This window comes from Erinaceus europaeus, chromosome 1, assembly GCF_950295315.1.
Source record: "Erinaceus europaeus chromosome 1, mEriEur2.1, whole genome shotgun sequence".
Taxonomy (NCBI): Eukaryota; Metazoa; Chordata; class Mammalia; order Eulipotyphla; family Erinaceidae; genus Erinaceus; species Erinaceus europaeus.
Window position 1 is genome coordinate 78,639,149 of NC_080162.1, and position 18,023 is coordinate 78,657,171.

General features: G+C 43.3%; 1 protein-coding gene across 12 annotated transcripts in view; it reads right to left on the minus strand.

Annotated features, from left to right (window-relative positions):
* Window positions 1-2,606: 2,606 nt before the first annotated feature.
* CPNE1 (copine 1) overlaps window positions 2,607-18,023 on the minus strand; it is a 53,518-nt gene continuing 38,101 nt past the window's right edge. For 9 of the 12 annotated variants that reach the window (XM_060189073.1, XM_060189091.1, XM_060189086.1 and 6 more), the window contains 15 exons: window positions 9,408-9,536; window positions 9,136-9,315; window positions 8,934-9,008; window positions 8,776-8,847; window positions 8,578-8,658; window positions 8,200-8,289; window positions 7,982-8,068; window positions 7,761-7,847; window positions 7,590-7,649; window positions 7,361-7,494; window positions 7,198-7,252; window positions 6,877-6,928; window positions 3,777-3,910; window positions 3,133-3,369; window positions 2,607-2,940 (listed from right to left, as the gene is read on the minus strand). In XM_060189073.1, the coding sequence (XP_060045056.1) occupies window positions 2,800-2,940; window positions 3,133-3,369; window positions 3,777-3,910; window positions 6,877-6,928; window positions 7,198-7,252; window positions 7,361-7,494; window positions 7,590-7,649; window positions 7,761-7,847; window positions 7,982-8,068; window positions 8,200-8,289; window positions 8,578-8,658; window positions 8,776-8,847; window positions 8,934-9,008; window positions 9,136-9,315; window positions 9,408-9,536 (1,614 nt within the window). In that variant the 3' untranslated portion in view covers window positions 2,607-2,799. Of the gene's footprint in view, window positions 2,941-3,132; window positions 3,370-3,776; window positions 3,911-6,876; window positions 6,929-7,197; window positions 7,253-7,360; window positions 7,495-7,589; window positions 7,650-7,760; window positions 7,848-7,981; window positions 8,069-8,199; window positions 8,290-8,577; window positions 8,659-8,775; window positions 8,848-8,933; window positions 9,009-9,135; window positions 9,316-9,407; window positions 9,537-18,023 lie in introns of those variants that run through there. The other 3 variants (XM_060189117.1, XM_060189119.1, XR_009549419.1) reach the window with 3 other exon arrangements.

Genomic DNA, 18,023 nt, shown 5'->3' on the forward strand with positions numbered 1-18,023 from the left:
CCAGCTAAAAGTCCTCCAGAGGGCAAAGCACAAAACAACGAGTTCAACATCCAAACATTAGCTAAGGAAAAATAAGAAGGGCAAAAAGGGAAAAAATAGCCTCTAGGAATAGTGGATTTGTGGTGCAGGTACTGAGCCCCAGCAATAACCTGCTCCCCCCCAAAAAAAAAAATCTTACAAAAACTTTCTACCTACCGAACCCCCCCCCACACACACACATCCTGGGTCTTAAAACAAGGTGAGGCCGGGCCAAATCCGCCAGCTAGTCTGAGAAGCCAGACTGGCTGTTGGTAAATGGACGCTTTGGGTTTAAGTCCACCCCTGCCCCAAGTTCTCTGTATGTGTTCTAAGGGACCAGCAGTACTATGATGAGGCCATGGACATCTAAGCACTGAAGAAACTCAACAAGAATAAGAAACTAGTCAAGAAGCTGGCCAATAAGTATAATGCCTTTTTGGCTTTAGAATCTTTGATCAAGCAGATTCCCAGAATCCTAGGCCCAAGCCTGAATAAGGCTGGCAAGTTTTCTTCCTTGCTGACCCACGATGAGAATGCGGTGGCCAAAGCTGATAAAGTCAAGTCTACAGTCCAAATGAAGTTCCAAATGAAGAAGGTGCTATGTCTGGCAGAGGCTGTAAGCCATGTGAAGATGACAGATGATGAGCTTACATAAAACATCCACTTAGCTATTAATTTCCTGGTGTCATTGCTTAAGAATTGGCAGAACATTCAGGCTTTATACATCAAGAGCAACTATGGGCAAGGCCCAGCATTTGAACTAAACAATTTAATAAAAACCAGTACTCCCATTAAAAAAATAAAATGAAAAATAAAATAAAAAATGGCCGGGCAGTATCGCACCAGGTTAAGTGCACACAGCTCAGAGCGCAAGGACTAGTGCAATAATCCCAAGTTCGAAGCCCCAGTTACCCACCTGCATGGGGGTCACTTCACAAGTGGTGAAACAAGTCTGCAGGTGGGTTTCTTTCCCCCCTCCTCTCAGTTTCTCTGTCCTATCCAATAGCAGCAATAACAGCAACAATAATGGAAAGAAAAGGCCACCAAGAGCAGTGGATTTGTAATGCAAGCACCTAGCCCCAGTGGTATCCCTGGAGGCAGAGATTTTTTTTTTTTTAACCAGAGCAGTGCTCAGCTCTGGTTTATGGTGGGGATGGGGGTTTGGACCTGGGACTTTGGTGCCTCAGGCATAAGAGTCTCTTTGCATAACCATTATGCTATTTACCCCAGTCCCCAAAACAAAACACTTTCTACCTTACCTATGTACCCAGTTAAGCTCTACTCTAGGGCAAGGCTGGATGGATATTTGGTTTAGTCTTTGTATGTAAAATAGAGTCAGTGTCTCTAGAAGTCTAGTCAGAATATATATATATATATATATATATATATATATATATATATATATATATATGAAATGCATGTACAAACTATTGTATTTACTGTTGAATGTAAAACATTAATTCCCCAATAAAGAAATGAAATAAAAAAAGAACATTAATTCCCCAATAAAGAAATTAAAAAATGTTAAGTGAAATAAGTCAGAAACAGAAGGATGAAGATCTCACTCTAAGGCAGAAGCTGAAAAACAAGATCAGAAAAAAAACAACAAAAGTAGAACCTGAAATGGAATTGGCGTATCGCACCAAAGTAAAAGACTCTGAGGTGGGTGGGTGTGGAGAATACAGATCCAAGAATGATGACAGAGGACCTAGTGGGGGTTGTATTGTTATATAGGAAACTGGGGAATGTTATGCATGTACAAACTATTGTATTTACTGTTGAATGTAAAACATTAATTCCCCAATAAATTTTTAAAAATGGAAAAAAAATAACTACAATAAAAAACAAGGGCAACAAATGGGAATAAATAAATATATAAAATATATATATTAAAAAATTTCTTAAGTTATAGAGACAGTAAAATTGAGCAGGGTGGGGGAAGATAGACACCTGCAGCACTGCTTCACCATTCATAAAGCTGCCCTCTTGCAGGTGGAGACTGGAGGGCTAAAATCAGGTCCTTGCACATGGAGGCGCCACCACCTGGACCAATATGGCTCTTTTGTCATAGGTATTTTTTTCCCCCCAGACAGGCAGAGAGAAGGAAAAGAAACCACAACATTATAGTGTTCTTGGGCAGTTGGGAGGGTTCAAACCTGGGTCTCATACATGGCAAAGCGTCTCATTATCCAAGTGAATTATGCCCGTCAGAGGCATCCTCCATTCAGTTACCCCTAATGACAATGGTCTCAGAGGGAAATAAGGTTTTTAAAAAATATTTATTTGCTTTTGTTGTCCTTGTTTTTTTTTGTCGTAGTTATTATTGTTATTGATATCGTTGTTGACAGGACAGAGAAATGGAGAGAGGAGGGGAAGACAGGGGGAGAGAAAGACACCTGCTGACCTGCTTCACCGCCTGTGAAGCGACTACCCTGCAGGTGGGAAGCTGGGGCTCAAACCAGGATCCTCACTCCAGTCCTTGCATTTCATGACACGTGCGCTTAACCCCGCTGTGCTACCGCCTGACTCCCATAAACATGGTTTTTAACACCTTCCCATCCCCAAACAATGCACAATGCTGGCAAAAGTGCTCTTCATTGATCTTTATTGAATGAAGGGCTCTGGAGACAGGCAGGTGGGATCAAGAGCAGTAACAGTAGAAAAAAGTATAAAAGTATAAACTGAAGTGCTAGCTCTGGGGAATGTCTGCAGGTTTGGATCATGACCTAAAGGGACCTTGTGGATACAGGGCAAGGGCCTCTGCTTATCCTCCAAAGGAATCTAGGCTTGGGAGACCTGTGCAGGGTCCTTGGCTGGTGTTGGAAGTGGTTTGACTGGAGTCCAACCTTGAGCCTTATAGTAGGAAACCAGTTGCACAGGTACTTCAGCAAGCACAGTTTGTGCCAGTGTCTCCCGAGGGGCCTGTGAGAAGAGGAACAAAGTCAGCGATAGCCCATAATAGCTTCCCAAAGTCTACATTTCATCCCTCCACCTCCCAAAGGTTTCAAAACCCCATTTCTCAGGCTTAGATGAACCTTATGTCACTCATATCAGGGAGTGGTATAAGGGTGCAATCAGAAATCTGGGATTCTCCTAAGGTTGTCCCACACTCACATTCTGAAAACGGCGGAAGGGTACAAACTGCACTATGTCACGAGCAGCTGTCTTCCCAGAGCGTGAATGCAAGGGTCCACCATCAGCATCCAGTTGCTCCATGGCTTCAAAGTCAGCTCCACCTACACCCACGATGATCACTGACATGGGCAGGTGGGAAGCATGAACCACAGCTTCATGTGTGGCCTCCACATCTGTGACAGCACCATCCGTCAGCAGCAACAGCACGAAGTATTGCTGGGGTGGTAGGGGTGGGTGGATGATAAGCTCATATAACACCTCTTAAAAATCCCAGTTACGGGGGTCAGGGGGTAGCGCAGTAGGTTAAGCGCATGAACCGGAGTAACGATCCCAGTTGGAGCCCCCGGCTCCCCACCTGTAGGGGAGTCGCTTCACAAGCGGTGAAGCAGGTCTACAGGTGTCTATCTTTCTCTCCCCATCTCTGTCTTCCCCATCCCTCTCATTTCTCTCTGTCCTATCTAACAACAATGACATCAATAACAATAATAACAACAACAGCAACAAAAGGAAAAAAAAAAAAATTCCAGTTACATGCTCCCAAGATGACAAGACGTTCCTTATTACAGAGCCCTCAAGGGAATCCTTGACTAAGACCACCCCATATGACCTCCCACAAGTCTCACCGAGGCTGTCTTCTGCTGTGTGGCCTGAGCAGCAAACCTGGCCACATGGTTGATGATGGGTGCAAAGTTAGTGGGGCCATACAGACGAACCTGGGGTAGTGCTTGGCGATAGGCATCTACAATGCCCTGGATGCCTAGAGAAAGGGAGCAAAAAAAAAAAAAAAACTAACATACTTGAAGCTCTTGGTGTTGAATATTGAAATTTCTCAGTCCTTGCTGAGGGGGTTTTCCCAAGGGATTTACCCACATACTGCAGATGAGAAAATTAAGGCAAAAGAGAAGGAACATTTGTCCTAAGTCACAGCTTGAATTAAAACCCAAATGAGAAGTCAGGCGGTAGCACAGCGGGTTAAGCGCTCGTGGTGCAAAAATCAAGGACCGGTGTAAGGATACCAGTTTGAGCCCCGGACTCCCCACCTGCAGGGGAGTCGCTTCACAGGTGGTGAAGCAGGTCTGCAAGTGTCTGTCTTTCTCTCCCCCTTTCTGTTTTCCCCTCCTCTCTCCATTTCTCTCTGTCCTATCCAACAACGACGACATCAATAACAACAATAATAACTACAACAGTAAAAAAAAGCAAGGGCAACAAAAGAAAATAAATATAAAAAAAAAAAAAGAAAAACCCAAATGAGGGGGACCCTCTGAAAAATCAGCTTGAGTATCCAATTATAATCTACTTAAAAATAATGAATTATGGGGGTCGAGCAGTAGTGCAGTGGGTTAAGTGCACATGGCATCAAGTGCAAGCACTGGCGTAAGGATCCCAGTTCGAGCCCTCGCTCCCTACCTGCAGAGGGGTTGCTTCACAGGTCTGCAGGTGTCTTAGCTTTTTCTCCCCCTGTCTTCCCCATCTCTCTCCATTTCTCTGTCCTATTCAAACAATAACTACAATAATAAAACAAGGGCAACAAAATGCAAAAAAAAAATGCACTTTACAAAAAAGAATTATACTCCATTTAACAAAATAAGAATCCAGGAATGCCGTGGTCTGGGAAGTGGTGCAATGGATAAATCACTGGATTCTCAAGCATGAGGTCCCAAGTTCAATCCCCAGCAGCACATGTATCAGAGTGGTATCTGGTTCTTTCTCTTTCCCCTATCTTTCTCATTAATAAATAAAATACAGTAGCTTGAGGGCAACAGAAGGGAATAAATAAGTAAATAATTTTTAAAATATACAATAGTTTGTACATGTGTAACATTTCTCAGTTTTCCACCTTTCCATTCAACTCTCACTATGTCGTCCTCTGCCATCATGTTCCAGGACCTGAACTGTCCCCCCCAACCCAAAAATATAGTAAATGTTAACAATGAAGAACAAGAACAAAAAGATTCACCCTGGAGGCCGGACAGTGACACAGCAGGTTAAGCGCACATGGTACAAAGTGTCACGACTAGCGTAAGGATCCCGGCTTCCCACCTGCAGGGGAGTCGCTTCACAAGTAGTGAAGCAGGTCCGCAGGTGTCTTTCTCTCCCCCTCTGTCTTCCCCTCCTCTCTCCATTTCTCTCCTATCCAACAACGACGACATTAACAACAACTACAAAAAAGGCAACAAAAGGGAATAAATATATATATATTTTTAATAAGTCTTTTCTTTTTTTCTTTTTTTTATGTATTTTATTTATTTTATTTTTTGAGAGAGATGTAGAGAGAGAAAGACACAGAGAGAAACACCAGAGCACTGCTCAACTCTGGTTTATGGTGGTGCGGGGGACTGAACCTGGGACTTCGGAGCCTCAGGCATGAGAGTCTCTTTGCATAACCACTATGCTATCTTCCCCCGCCCAAAAGGGAATAAATATTAAAAAAAAAAAAAAAAAAAGAAAGAAATATATAGGGCTGGGTGATGGTGCACCTGGTTCAGCACACAAGGTCCCAGGTTTGAGCCCCAATACCCACCTGCAGGGGGAAAGCTTTCTGAGTGGTAAAGCAGTGTTGCAGATGTGTCTCTGTGTTTCCTCCCATTTCCCCTTTCCTTCTCGATTTCTGACAGTCTCTATCCAATAAATAAATAAATATTTTAAATAAAATATATATACAGGGGCTGGGAGATAGCTCTGTAGGTAAAGCAGATGCCTTATGGCATATAAGGCCCTGATTTCAATCTCTAGCAGCACTTGGAAATATTAAGGAGAACTACATGAATAGTGGGTAAATGCTTTGGTGTTTCTCTCTTTAAACTATTAGATAGAGAGAGTTGGGTGGTAGCGCAGTGGGTTAAGCGCACGTGCTGCAAAGAGCAAGGACTGGTGTGAGGATCACGGTTCAAGCCCCTGACTCCCTACCTGCAGGGGAGTCGCTTCACAGGCGGTGAAGCAGGTCTGCAGGTATCTGTCTTTCTCTCCTCCTCTCTGTCTTCCTCTCCTCTCTCCATTTCTCTCTGTCCTATCCAACAACAACGACATCAATAATAACTACAACAATAAAACAACAAGGGCAACAAAAGAGAATTAAAAAAAAAATTTAAAAAAAAATATATATATTAGAGAAAGAAATTGATTTTTTACAAATATTTTTATTTAATGTCATTTTATTTTATTTATTATTGGATAGAGACAAATTGAGAGGGAAGGGGAGATAGAGAAGGGAAGAGACAGAGAGACACCTGCAGCTCTACTTCACCACTAGTGAAGCTTACCTCCTACAGGTGAGGACCAGGTGATTGAACCTGGGCCCTTGCACACTATAGTGTGCGTGCTTAACCAGGTGTACCACCACCTGGCTCTTTGGTGTTCCTTTGCCACCCCACCTGAGGTTACCTGAGGGGCAGGGGAGATAGTATAATGATTGTGCAAACAAACTCTTATTGTTAGCAAGTGGCAGGATGGTAATTTGATTACAGAACCTAATTCTAAGATCTCTTCTGGAAACAGAGTCAAGTATCTGTTTTAGGGTTGGGGAGATAGCATAATGGTTATGCAAAAAGCCTTTCATGCCTGAGGCACCAAAAAGCCCAGGTTTAATTTCCAACACCACCATAATCGAGAGCTGAACAGAGCTCTGGTAAAAATAAAACAAAAAGTAATAAAGTATCTCTCCTTTTCCACCCCTCCCATTCACCCTACACTATATAGACAGATACTCAAAGATGGGGGACTTACCTGCACAGTAGGGGCTATTTGGATTGAAGTTCAAGGCAAACTCATGAGAGACCTGAGGGCAAGAATGAAAAATGAGGTCATCCTCACTCCTCTACTCTACTCCTCCTCCTCACTCCTCTTAATTTATATTAAGGGGGTGGGGTGGACATATCCTGGTATTTATCAAGCACTTAATCAGAGCTATTTAGTCATCCTAAACACTTGCTGTATGGATGCATCTCTGCAGCTCCCCATAAAACTGGATACTAGGCAACAAGTTCACTGTATTGCCCAAGATCAGAACTGTGAAACTGAAAATGTTACTGAGAAGAGAATACTCACCTGCCAGTTAGGAGGCACCTGGGCCCCAAACCCAAATGCTGGAAACAGTTTGTCCCTGTAGGAAGACAGTAAGTTGGAGAAGTAGTAAGGGGACTGTGTACAGTGAGCCCAGAGACTAAAACATCTGCAGGGAATGAAGACAGACTCGGAAGCAGTTACTCACGAGTCATAGTCCTGTATCACGCTGCCCACACTCCACAGTGCCGTCAGGTATTCATTGACCCCGGTTGGACTCAGGTAGTGTAGGGAGTCAGGTGAGGAGGGGTCTCCATTGGAGCCTGTGAAGTCTATGCCTACCTAACAGGATGGGACGAGAAAAGCTCACATCTGTTTTTTCGACCTTACTAGTAAAGCAACTTAAAGTGGGAGAGTGAGAGAGAGAGGCAACTTACAGTAAAGTTGATTTGACAGCCTCCCATCACATAGTCCAGGAACGAATATTCAGTTTCTACCTGCAGATGAAACCAGGACAACAGTAGAGATGTTAAGGTAGGAACTTGGGGCTCAAGGTTCAGAGGCTAGGTCACATGGGGCAAATGTGACTCCAAAACGCCAGGTTTCACCTGGCAAATCTTGACACGGATAGTTCCAGAGTTTTTGTAGCTTTTCTTTTTCTGCTGTTTCTCAGGGTGGATGCATTCAAACTCAGCCTGGTGAGGAAAGAAAAATTAGGGTAGGAAACTTCCATAGTATCAGTCAAGACTAGAGCTGACTGCCCTCTCTCTCTCCTGTCTCTAGGCCCCACACCTCATCATCCCTGAGCAAAGTTAGGGCTAATACTTACTGGGACAGCTTGAAGCTGGGTCAAGCTGGTGTGGAAGGTACCAATGAGATCATGTGACCCATCACTGTCATAGTCTGAGCATCGCACCTGTGGGGGGAAGATGCAAATGCATATAATGATCAGGAAGTAGGTGGCAATTGAGAAAAAAAAAACAAAAAAAACCCCCACTTTTCCAGGCTTTGTGCCTCTGCTCAGTCCATATGAGCCAAGTTCCTCACCTGGATAGGTGTGTTGGGGTCACCCCCACAGAAATGCTGAAGGGGAACAGAGAAGCGCTTCCATGTAGGGTTCAGGTTGTTCTTGATTACCTGAAGGTAGAGGGCAAGGTCTCCAGTGAACTCTGGTATACAGGACATGTGTCCTTCCCTACCCCTATATATAGTCCCCACCCCACCCCCGAATTATCTCTCCATATATATGACTTAGTCATTCACTTATTGAGAGATCAGAGCACTGCTTTGTCACATGGGGCCAGAGGTTAAACCTCAGCAAAGCTCTACCTACCCATTACCCCATATACAATTCAACTCTTAGTAGTCACAAACCCCAGGAATTTCTTTCCTACCACACCACATCCAATTCCAGGTATTTCACACCTCGGATCTGTATGCCAGGTGCCATTTCCCATCACCCTGACGGAAGAACTCCAAGAATGGGTCTGATTTCCCCAGGAAATCCTGTCAATTCCAGAGACCTGTTATAAGACTCAAAGAAGAGACACTAATATGCAAGGCCTCAGTCCCTTGATACAGCCCCTTTGATTCTCAAACACTCAGACTTCCCTCCACACATACCTTCTTATCTAGGTTTCTGGCCTCTACTTCCATGGTCACTATACGACTATCCTTTAACTCTTGAGCTGAGACCTAGGTAGGGGAGGCAGGAGACTGTATTACCTCATGAATTCCTCATCATTTTAAGTCTCCTATCCCTTTGCAGAGTCCTTCCTTACCGTGATAGTCCCCTGCCCAGCAGGTTTTCCAGACTTCAGCATCAAGGGTAAAGTTAGTAACTGGCTGGACACAATCTGGAGCAGAGCAGGGTGAGATGTCACTTCTCAAGCAGCGTTCAGTTCTGTCTCCCACTTCAAATCTCATGTAAATTAAGCTGTTTGACAGAACTCTTAGAGGACTTTAATCCCTAGCCTTACATACCTGTCCTAGGGAGCACTCAGCCCCTCCTAGGAAGTCATCATCCCCAAGCTCAGGTGTTTTGTTGTCTATGTCATATATGCCAAATCGGAGCTTCTGGACTGTTTCAAAGTGATACTCAAGCTGAAGAGATTTGGAGAACTCTGGGCTTGAGCAGTTCCGTATTCGCTCAGTCCGACCAAGCTGTGGGCAAAAGCCAGTAAGTTATCTGAGTTATATATCATCCACCCCCAAATCCCAATCTCTTTTAGGACCACCTCCATGGTCCTTCTCACCTCAGCCCAGTTACCCCCTCCCACATCCTGTAAAAGGACACAGAGTGGGTCAGACTTAGAGCCAATATCCTTGTCAATGAGTTGGTCACAGGAAATGGAGAGTTGAACCAAGGTCACACAGTGGGCCATCTGGAAAACAAAGGACCTAAGTCAAACAAACACCTTGGATCCTTTACATTTTTTTAATGTATATTTTAATCCTGGCTTACTACGGTGGTGGTGGGAATTTTGCATAAACATTGTTATCTCCTTTGTCCCCTCCTACTCTTTATTGAATGTTAGATCCCAGTTTGAGGTCAGCAGACTTCATTCACCCAGACAGGTCCCACCGACACTTGCGAAAGAGAGGGCTATCAAATTTGCATATTTTAATAATATTAAGTAAATTTAGTAGGACAGGAGATGGTGCTTACAACTAAGTGGTCTAAGAATATAGAAAAAGTATTCAGGGCTCTGTCTACAACTTTTGACTCCAAACTCAACCTCACTCTAAAACAGGTTCTACTTACAAGAATGTTTCCTGACCTGGCCCCTAATCTGAACTCAAAGAACAAAGTCTCTCACTCTGGTTCTCTCTCTCTTTTTTTTTTTACCAGAGCACTGCTCAACTATTGCTAACGGTGGTACAGGGGCTTGAACCTGGGACTCTGGAGCCTCAGGCATGAGAGTCTGTTTGCATAACCATTATGCTATCTATCCCCACTCTCTGGTTCTCTTAAAATCCCTGCCTCATAGCTTTATTCATAACCCAGGAACTGATCCCCTCAGAGTCAGTCTCTCTTTCTTAAGTTTTATTTATTAACGAGAAAGATAGGAGAAAGAACCAGAACCAGATATCACTATGGTACATGTGCTACTGGGAATTAAACTCAGGACCTCATGCTTGAGAGTTCAGTGCTTTACCCACTTGCAACATCTCCAAGACCACATAAAACTCTCTTTCTACAATGATTTCCCACTAATGCCAAGACCCTACATCTTTAGGTAGACTTAAGAATTTCTCATTGATTTGCTATCAGTTGCTCATGTCTTACTCCTCACAATTCTAAAACTACACAACCCAACTTGTCATCATTTATTTTTTTAAAACTATTTTATTTATTCATTCATGAGAAAGATAGGAACAGAGAGAAAGAACCAGATATCACTCTGGTATATGTTCTGTTGGGGATCAAACTCAGGGCCTCATGCTTTATTTACTGCACCACCTCCCAGACTACCTTCTCATCATTTCTCATCAGGTTTATTCCATTACCTTTTTAAATCTGCCACCCTTACTTAGGCTATGCCTAGCTCTACTCATTCCACAAGCAGGCAATTCTCAGTGTAGCAATGAGGGCAATCCTGTTAAAACTGAAGTTAAGTCATATCACACCTTTGCTCAAACAAACAAAACCATGAGATTTCCCATTGCTTAAAAACTGATCTTGGATGGACCTTGAAAAAATCATGTTGAGTGAAATAAGTCAGAAACAGAAGGATGAATATGGGATGATCTCACTCTCAGGCCGAAGTTGAAAAACAAGATTAGAAAAGAAAACACAAGTCGAACCTGAAATGGAATTGGAGTATTACACCAAAGTAAAAGACTCTGGGGTGGGTGGGTGGGTGGGGAGAATACAGGTCCATGAAAAATGATGAATGAAATAGTGGGTATGTATTGTTAAATGGGAATCTGGGGAATGTTATGCATGTAAAAAAAAAAAAAAGAAGTAGAAACGCAAAGCAGAAATTGACTGAGTTTGGAGTATGGCACCAAAGTAAGAAAGCAGAAGTACACTAGAGTTTGCAGTGAGTACCTCCCTAGTACTTCCTCTCCACTTTTCCAAGCTTTGGGTCCATGATTGCTCAACAATTTGTTTGGCTTTGTATGTTAACTCTCTTTTCAGTCACCAGGTTCCAGGTGTCATCAGGATGCCGGCCAGACTTCCCTGGATTGAAGACCCACCAATATGTCCTGGAGCTCAGCTTCCCCAGAGACCCACCCTACTAGGGAAAGAGAGAGGCAGACTGGGAGTATGGACCGACCAGTCAACGCCCATGTTCAGCGGGGAAGCAATTACAGAAGCCAGACCTTCTACCTTCTGCAACCCACAATGACCCTGGGTCCATGCTCCCAGAGGGATAGAGAATGGGAAAGCTATCGGGGGAGGGGGTGGGATATGGAGATTGGGCGGTGGGAATTGTGTGGAGTTGTACCCCTCCTACCCTATGGTTTTGTTAATTAATCCTTTCTTAAATAAAAAAAAAATTAAAAAAAACAAACAGGGAGTCGGGCTATAGCGCAGCGGGTTAAGTGCAGGTGGCGCAAAGCACAAGGACCGGCATAAGGATCCCGGTTCGAACCCCGGCTCCCTACCTGCAGGGGAGTCGCTTCACAGGCGGTGAAGCAGGTCTGCAGGTGTCTATCTTTCTCTCCTCCTCTCTGTCTTCCCCTCCCTCTCTCCATTTCTCTCTGTCCTATCCAACAACGACAACAACAATAATAACTACAACAATGAAACAACAAGGGAAACAAAAGGGAATAAATAAAATAAATTAAAAAAAAATAAAAAACAAACAAAAAACCCTGGGGGAGTCGGGGCGGTAGTGCAGCAGGTTAAGCGCTCCTGGCACAAAGCACAAGGACATGCTTAAGGATCCTGGTTCCAGCCCCTGGCTCCCCACCAGCAGGGGAGTCCCCTCACAAGCAGTAAAGTAGGTCTGCAGGTGTCTACCTTTCTCTCCCCCTCTCTGTCTTCCCCATCTCTCTCCATTTCTCTCTGTCCTATCCAACATGACAACAGTAACAACAATAATAAATACAACAATAAAACAACAAGGTCAACAAAAAGGGAATAAATAAAATAAAATAAAACACCCCGCCTAATGGCAGTGCAGCAGGTTAAATACACATGCCCCGAAGCGCAAGAACTAGCTAAGGATCCCGGTTCCAGCCCTGGCTCCCCACCTAATGGGTGTCACTTTGCAAGCAGTGAAACAGATCTGCAGGTGTCTACCTTTCTATTCCCCTCTCTGTCTTCCTCTCCTCTCTCAATTTCTCTCTGACCTATTCAACAACAATGGCAGGAATGATAAAGGGCAACAAAAATGGGAAAAAATGGTCTCCAGGAGCAATATATTTATAGTGCAGGCACGGAGCCCTAGCAATAACTCTGGAGGCAAAAAAGAAAAAAAAACAAAACCTATCAGATGCAGTGGCACACCTGGTTAAGTGCATGTTACCATGTTACATGTTACCTGGGTTCAAGCCCTCTATCACCACCTGCAGAGGAAAAGGTTCACAAGTGGTGAAGCAGTGCTGTTATCTCTCTCTCTCTCTCTCCCTCCCTCTCTCTCTCTCTCCCCCTCAATTTGTTTCTGTTCCATCAAATTAAATAAGAGTTTTTAAAAATCCAGTAGACCAGGAGGTGGAGCTGTGGATAAAATATTAGATTCTAAAGTATGAGGTCCCAAGTTTGAGCCCCGGTATCACATATGCCAGAATGGTGCTCTGGTTCACACCTTCATCAATAAACAAAGCTTAAAAAAAAAAAAAATCTATAGAACTGAGAGATAGCTCACTGGGTAGGGTGTAGGCCTCACCATATGTGCACCTATGGAACCACATGGAAGTGCAATAGCACTGGAGGAAGCTGTGGTGCGATAGTATCTCTCCCACTCTATCTCTGAATGAGAAAGTCAGCATGGGAGTTGTGGAGTCTTCACTGGCCCTGCAAAAATAAATAAATAAGTAAATAAACAAATAATAAATAAAAATTCAAACTCTGTAGCAGTCTACAAGATCTTGAAACACCTACATATCTTTAACCTAATCACCTAAATAATTTTCTCTTACTCATACAATTCTGGTGTCACAGATCTGCTAGTTTACTATTCTCCAAACAAACTTGTTAAACCAAAAAGACTTTGTAGTATCTGGAATGTTCTTATCTTCTTATCTCCTATTTACATAGTTTGACGATCTCTCACCACCTCTAGGACTTCAAAATGTTTCCATTACAAAGGAAGTAAGTTCTCCTTTCCCTGCCACTCTAGGTTCAACTCAGCTGCCACTGACAGAACACATATGCCTCTCCTCTTTTCTCTTTAGTATATCACTAACACACACACACACACACACACACACACACACACACACACACACACACACTTCCTTTGCAGAAGGTCCTTGTATGATTTCACTGCTTCAGGTGAACTTTTCTGCCACTAGGGTTATCAGTAGGGCTCATTGCCTGTAAGACAAGTCCACTTCTCCCAGTGGCTATTTTTACCTTCTATTCCTCCTTTTATTTGATAGGACAGACAGAAATTGAGAGGGGAGAGAGAAACAGGGAGAGAAAGAGAGAGACACCAACACAATTGTTTCACTACTTATGAAACTTATGCCCTGCAGGTGGGGAACAGGGGCTTGAATATAGATCCCTACACACTTGTACTCAAGCGGATATGCTCAGCTATGTCATATGGTAGTACTGAGGACTAAATCTGTGGCCTCTAGGGCCTCAGGCATGTAATTCTGTTGCCCAGTAGCTTCGTGGCTAGTTTTGGACTTAAAATAAGGAACAAAGTTGAGACCCTAGTATCACATGTGCCAGAGTAAATAAATCCTAAAAGAGGGAGTCCAGCGGTAGTGTAGCGGGTTAAGCGCACGTGGTGCAAAGAACAAAGTCCGGCGTAAGGATCCCGGTTCGAACCCCAGGCTCCCCACCTGCAGGGAGGATGACTTCGCAAGCAATGAAGCAAGTCTGCAGGTGTCTTTCTCTCCCCCTCTCTGTCTTCCCCTCCCCTCTCCATTTCTGTATGTCCTATCCAACGATGATGATGTCAACAATAATAATAACTACAAGGGCAACAAAAAGGGAATAAATATTTAAAAATTGAAAAAAATAAATCTAAAAGAATAGAAAAATAAATAAGTAAATAAATAAATAAACTGTTAACCCTGATGCTGGTGTTATCCTCTCGGTGCCCTAGTTCACCCTTATGTTCATATAGAGACAAAGGAGGGAGAGACACCACAGTAATAGAACTTCCTCAGATCCTATAGTACCTTCCATGTGACATCAGGGTTTGAACCTGGGATGCATGCATGGTAAGGCATATGTCCTATCCAGTGAGCTAATACTCTGGATATATGTATATATATATATAAAAAATGAAATGATAAAAATGAAGTGACAATTTCATATATGAAATAATTGCTTTATCCCAAATTCTTAAACAATAAATATTTACTGAATGAAATTCGACAAAATATCAACCTATCCACCTCTCATATCAAAATATCAACCTATCCACCAGTCATATCTCACTTGACAGTCAAGTTAGGACCAAGCTTCTCCTGTTTATCTACCTTTTCTGCTCAAAATACTAACTTCTCACAAAGGTCACCATGGTGACTCTCATGTCTCCTATCCTCTTACACTTCCTATAAGTTATTCTCAGAATTCTTGATATTCTCTTGTCCCTTAGCCAATTAAGACGGGGTCAACTCTCTAGCTGCATTCAACCTTCCATGTTCTCCAGCACTGATAGCCTAGAATGCCTCCAATCTCAGCTTCCCCTAAACTGACCCTCAGTCCAGTCCTGTTCCCCAAGCCATACCAGTTGGCGATGTTACTTCATATGAAATGTGGCTGAGTCAAATTTGTAATGATTCAACTTGCTTGTCAATAGCCATACTAACCCGAACACATCCAATCTTATTTGATCTCAGAAGCTAAGCAGGATTGGGCCTGGTTAGTATATGAATGGGAGTTTAACTAGCTTTATGTATAGCATCTGGCCTTTGCTGAATACATCCAGTGATGGAAAACCCATCACTTACAGTCTATTAATCAGAAAGTTCTGCTCTGTAAGTTCCAATGCAAAGCAACCCATGTCTGTTGACGTGTCATCTCTACATAAGTACCCAATCCAAAATTCCACAGGAAAGATACTTTCTCTGAAAAATCCATCTTATATCTAGAAGCAGTGAAACCATCAACTAAAATCTGGATAAACAGTTCCAGTTCTTTCACCTACTGTCCCCAAAACTGTGATTTGCAAACTTCTGATCAGCCTAATCATCCTTTGGAGATTCCTCAAGGTTAGATCCAGTGCAGAACACATACTCTCAGAGTAGTACTACAACTTCCTCCAAGTCACAAGCTGAACTCCAAATTCCTCTCATATGTTCTCAGAGACACTATCAGCACAGAGCTAAATAAAGAACATTATTTGAAGCATAACCAAAATAAAGAAGAATCTTGTTTTCTTGTAAGTTATTGCGTACAATAGTGAAAAACCCAAGACAGCTTAAAGGCCTATCAACTGGGTGATGACTCAGTAAATTAAGACACAAACAATAAAATGCTGAGTAGCAGGTTTACAAAAAATGGCAGGAGAGTGGGGCAGTAGCGCAGCCGGTTACATACACATGGCGCAAAGCCCAAGGACCAACGTAAAGATCCCGGTTCGTGCCCCTGGATCCCCACCTGTAGGGGAGCCGCTTCACCTTCACAAGTGGTGAAGCAGGTCTTCAGGTGTCTGTCTTTCTCTCCCCACATTCCCCTCCTCTTTCCATTCTTCTCTGTCCTATCCAACAAAGAATGACATCAACAATAATACCCACAACAAGGGCAACAAAAAGGGGGAAAAATGGCCTCCAAGAGCAGCAGATTCATGGTGCAGGCAATGAGTTCCAGCAATAACCCTGGAGGCAAAAAAAAAAAAAAGGGCAGAACCATAGGACAATGGGATCATATAGAAAAATAAAGTTGTAAAAAAAAATATTTTCATTTAAAAATGTAAAAACTGTGGTCCAGGAGGTGACATAGTGGATAAAGGATTAGACTTTCAAAATTTCAATCCCCAGCAGCACCAGTGATACCTGGTTCTTTTTGTGTGATTTTTAAAAAATTTTCTTTTTTTAAATATTTATTTATTCCCCTTTGTTGTCCTTGTTTTATTGGTGTAGTTATTATTGATGTCATTGTTGTTGGATAGGACAGAGAGAAATGGAGAGCGAAGGGGAAGACAAGAGAGGGGGAGAGAAAGATAAGACACCTGCAGACCTGCTTCACCGCCTGTGAAGCGACTCCCCTGCAGGTGGGGAGCCAGGGGCTCGAACTGGAATCCTCACGCTGGTCCCTGCGCTTTGCGCCACCTGCACTTAACCTGCTGCGCTACTACTGCCCCATTCCCGATACCTGGTTCTTTTTCTCTATCCTCCTATCTTTCTCATTAACAAATAAACAAAATGTTTAAAAAATGTTGAAAATTTAAATGGAAAGTTATAGTTTATGCCTAATATATACTTTGTGAATCATAATAGTTTCAGCAGTTAGGATCTGTGATGGTGAAATTACAGGCAATACATGTAGGAGCTGCTATTTCCTTATTCCACAATGCTTCAAAGAGCCCAGATTAGAAAGATTTTTTGATCTGGCTGGATGTAGCAGATCAATAGCTTCTTCCTGTGCTGGGTTTCAAGTTCTGGTATGTTAGAGGATCCTTTTCTAGTCTACTTCCATTTCCATGACCCTGCTCATAGGCGACGCTATTCTGCACATGCCAAGCAGAATGCTGTAGGCCCAGGTATGTCTCAGTAGCATATAGGGTTGGATTTCATCCTTTTTTTTTTTTTTTTTTAGGTTTCATTTTTTCTTTTTATGAGAGCACTGCTCAGCTCTGGCTTACGGTGGTGCTGGGGACTTCGGTGCTTCAGGCATGAAAGTCTTTTTGAGGGGGTCGGGCGGTGGCGCAGTGGGTTAAGCGCACGTGGCGCAGTGCAGGGACCGGCGTAAGGATCCCGGTTCGAGCCCCCGGCTCCCCACCTGCAGGGGAGTCGCTTCACAGGTGGTGAAGCAGGTCTGCAGGTGTCTATCTTTCTCTCCCCCTCTCTCTCTGTCTTCCCCTCCTCTCTCCATTTCTCTCTGTCCTATCCAACAACAAAGCAACGTCAACAATGGCAATAATAACCACAACGAGGCTGCAACAACTAGGGCAACAAAAAGGAGGAAAAATGGCCTCCAGGAGCGGTGGATTCATGGTGCCGGCACCGAGCCCAGCAATAACCCTGGAGGAAAAAAAAAAAAAGAAAAGCCTTTTTGAATAACCGTTATACTGATTCCCCAACCTGGATTTTATTCTGAAAAATCTGAGATTCCTGTATATGACTCTTGTAAATTTGTTTTCATTTATTATCTTTATCTATTAGGTAGAGACAGTCAGAAATCTAGAGGGAAGGGGGAGTTAGAGAGGAAGAGACAGATAACTGCAGCATTGCTTTACCACTTGCAAAGTTTTCTCTCAGCAGGTGGGGACCAGGGGCTTGAAGCTGGGTCCTTGTAACATGTGCTCAACCAGGTGTGACATCACCTAGACCCTTAAATTTTTAAAAAATATTTATTTATTCCCTTTTTTTATTGTTGTAGTTGTTGTTGGATAGGACAGAGAGAAATGGAGAGAGATGGGGAAGACAGAGAGGGGGAGAGAAAGAGACCTGCAGACCTGCTTCACGGCTTGTGAAGCGACTCCCCTGCAGGTGGGGAACCAGGAGCTCAAACTGGAATCCTTGTGCCAGTGGTCCTTGCGCTTTGCACCATACTCGCTTAACCTGATGCGCTACCA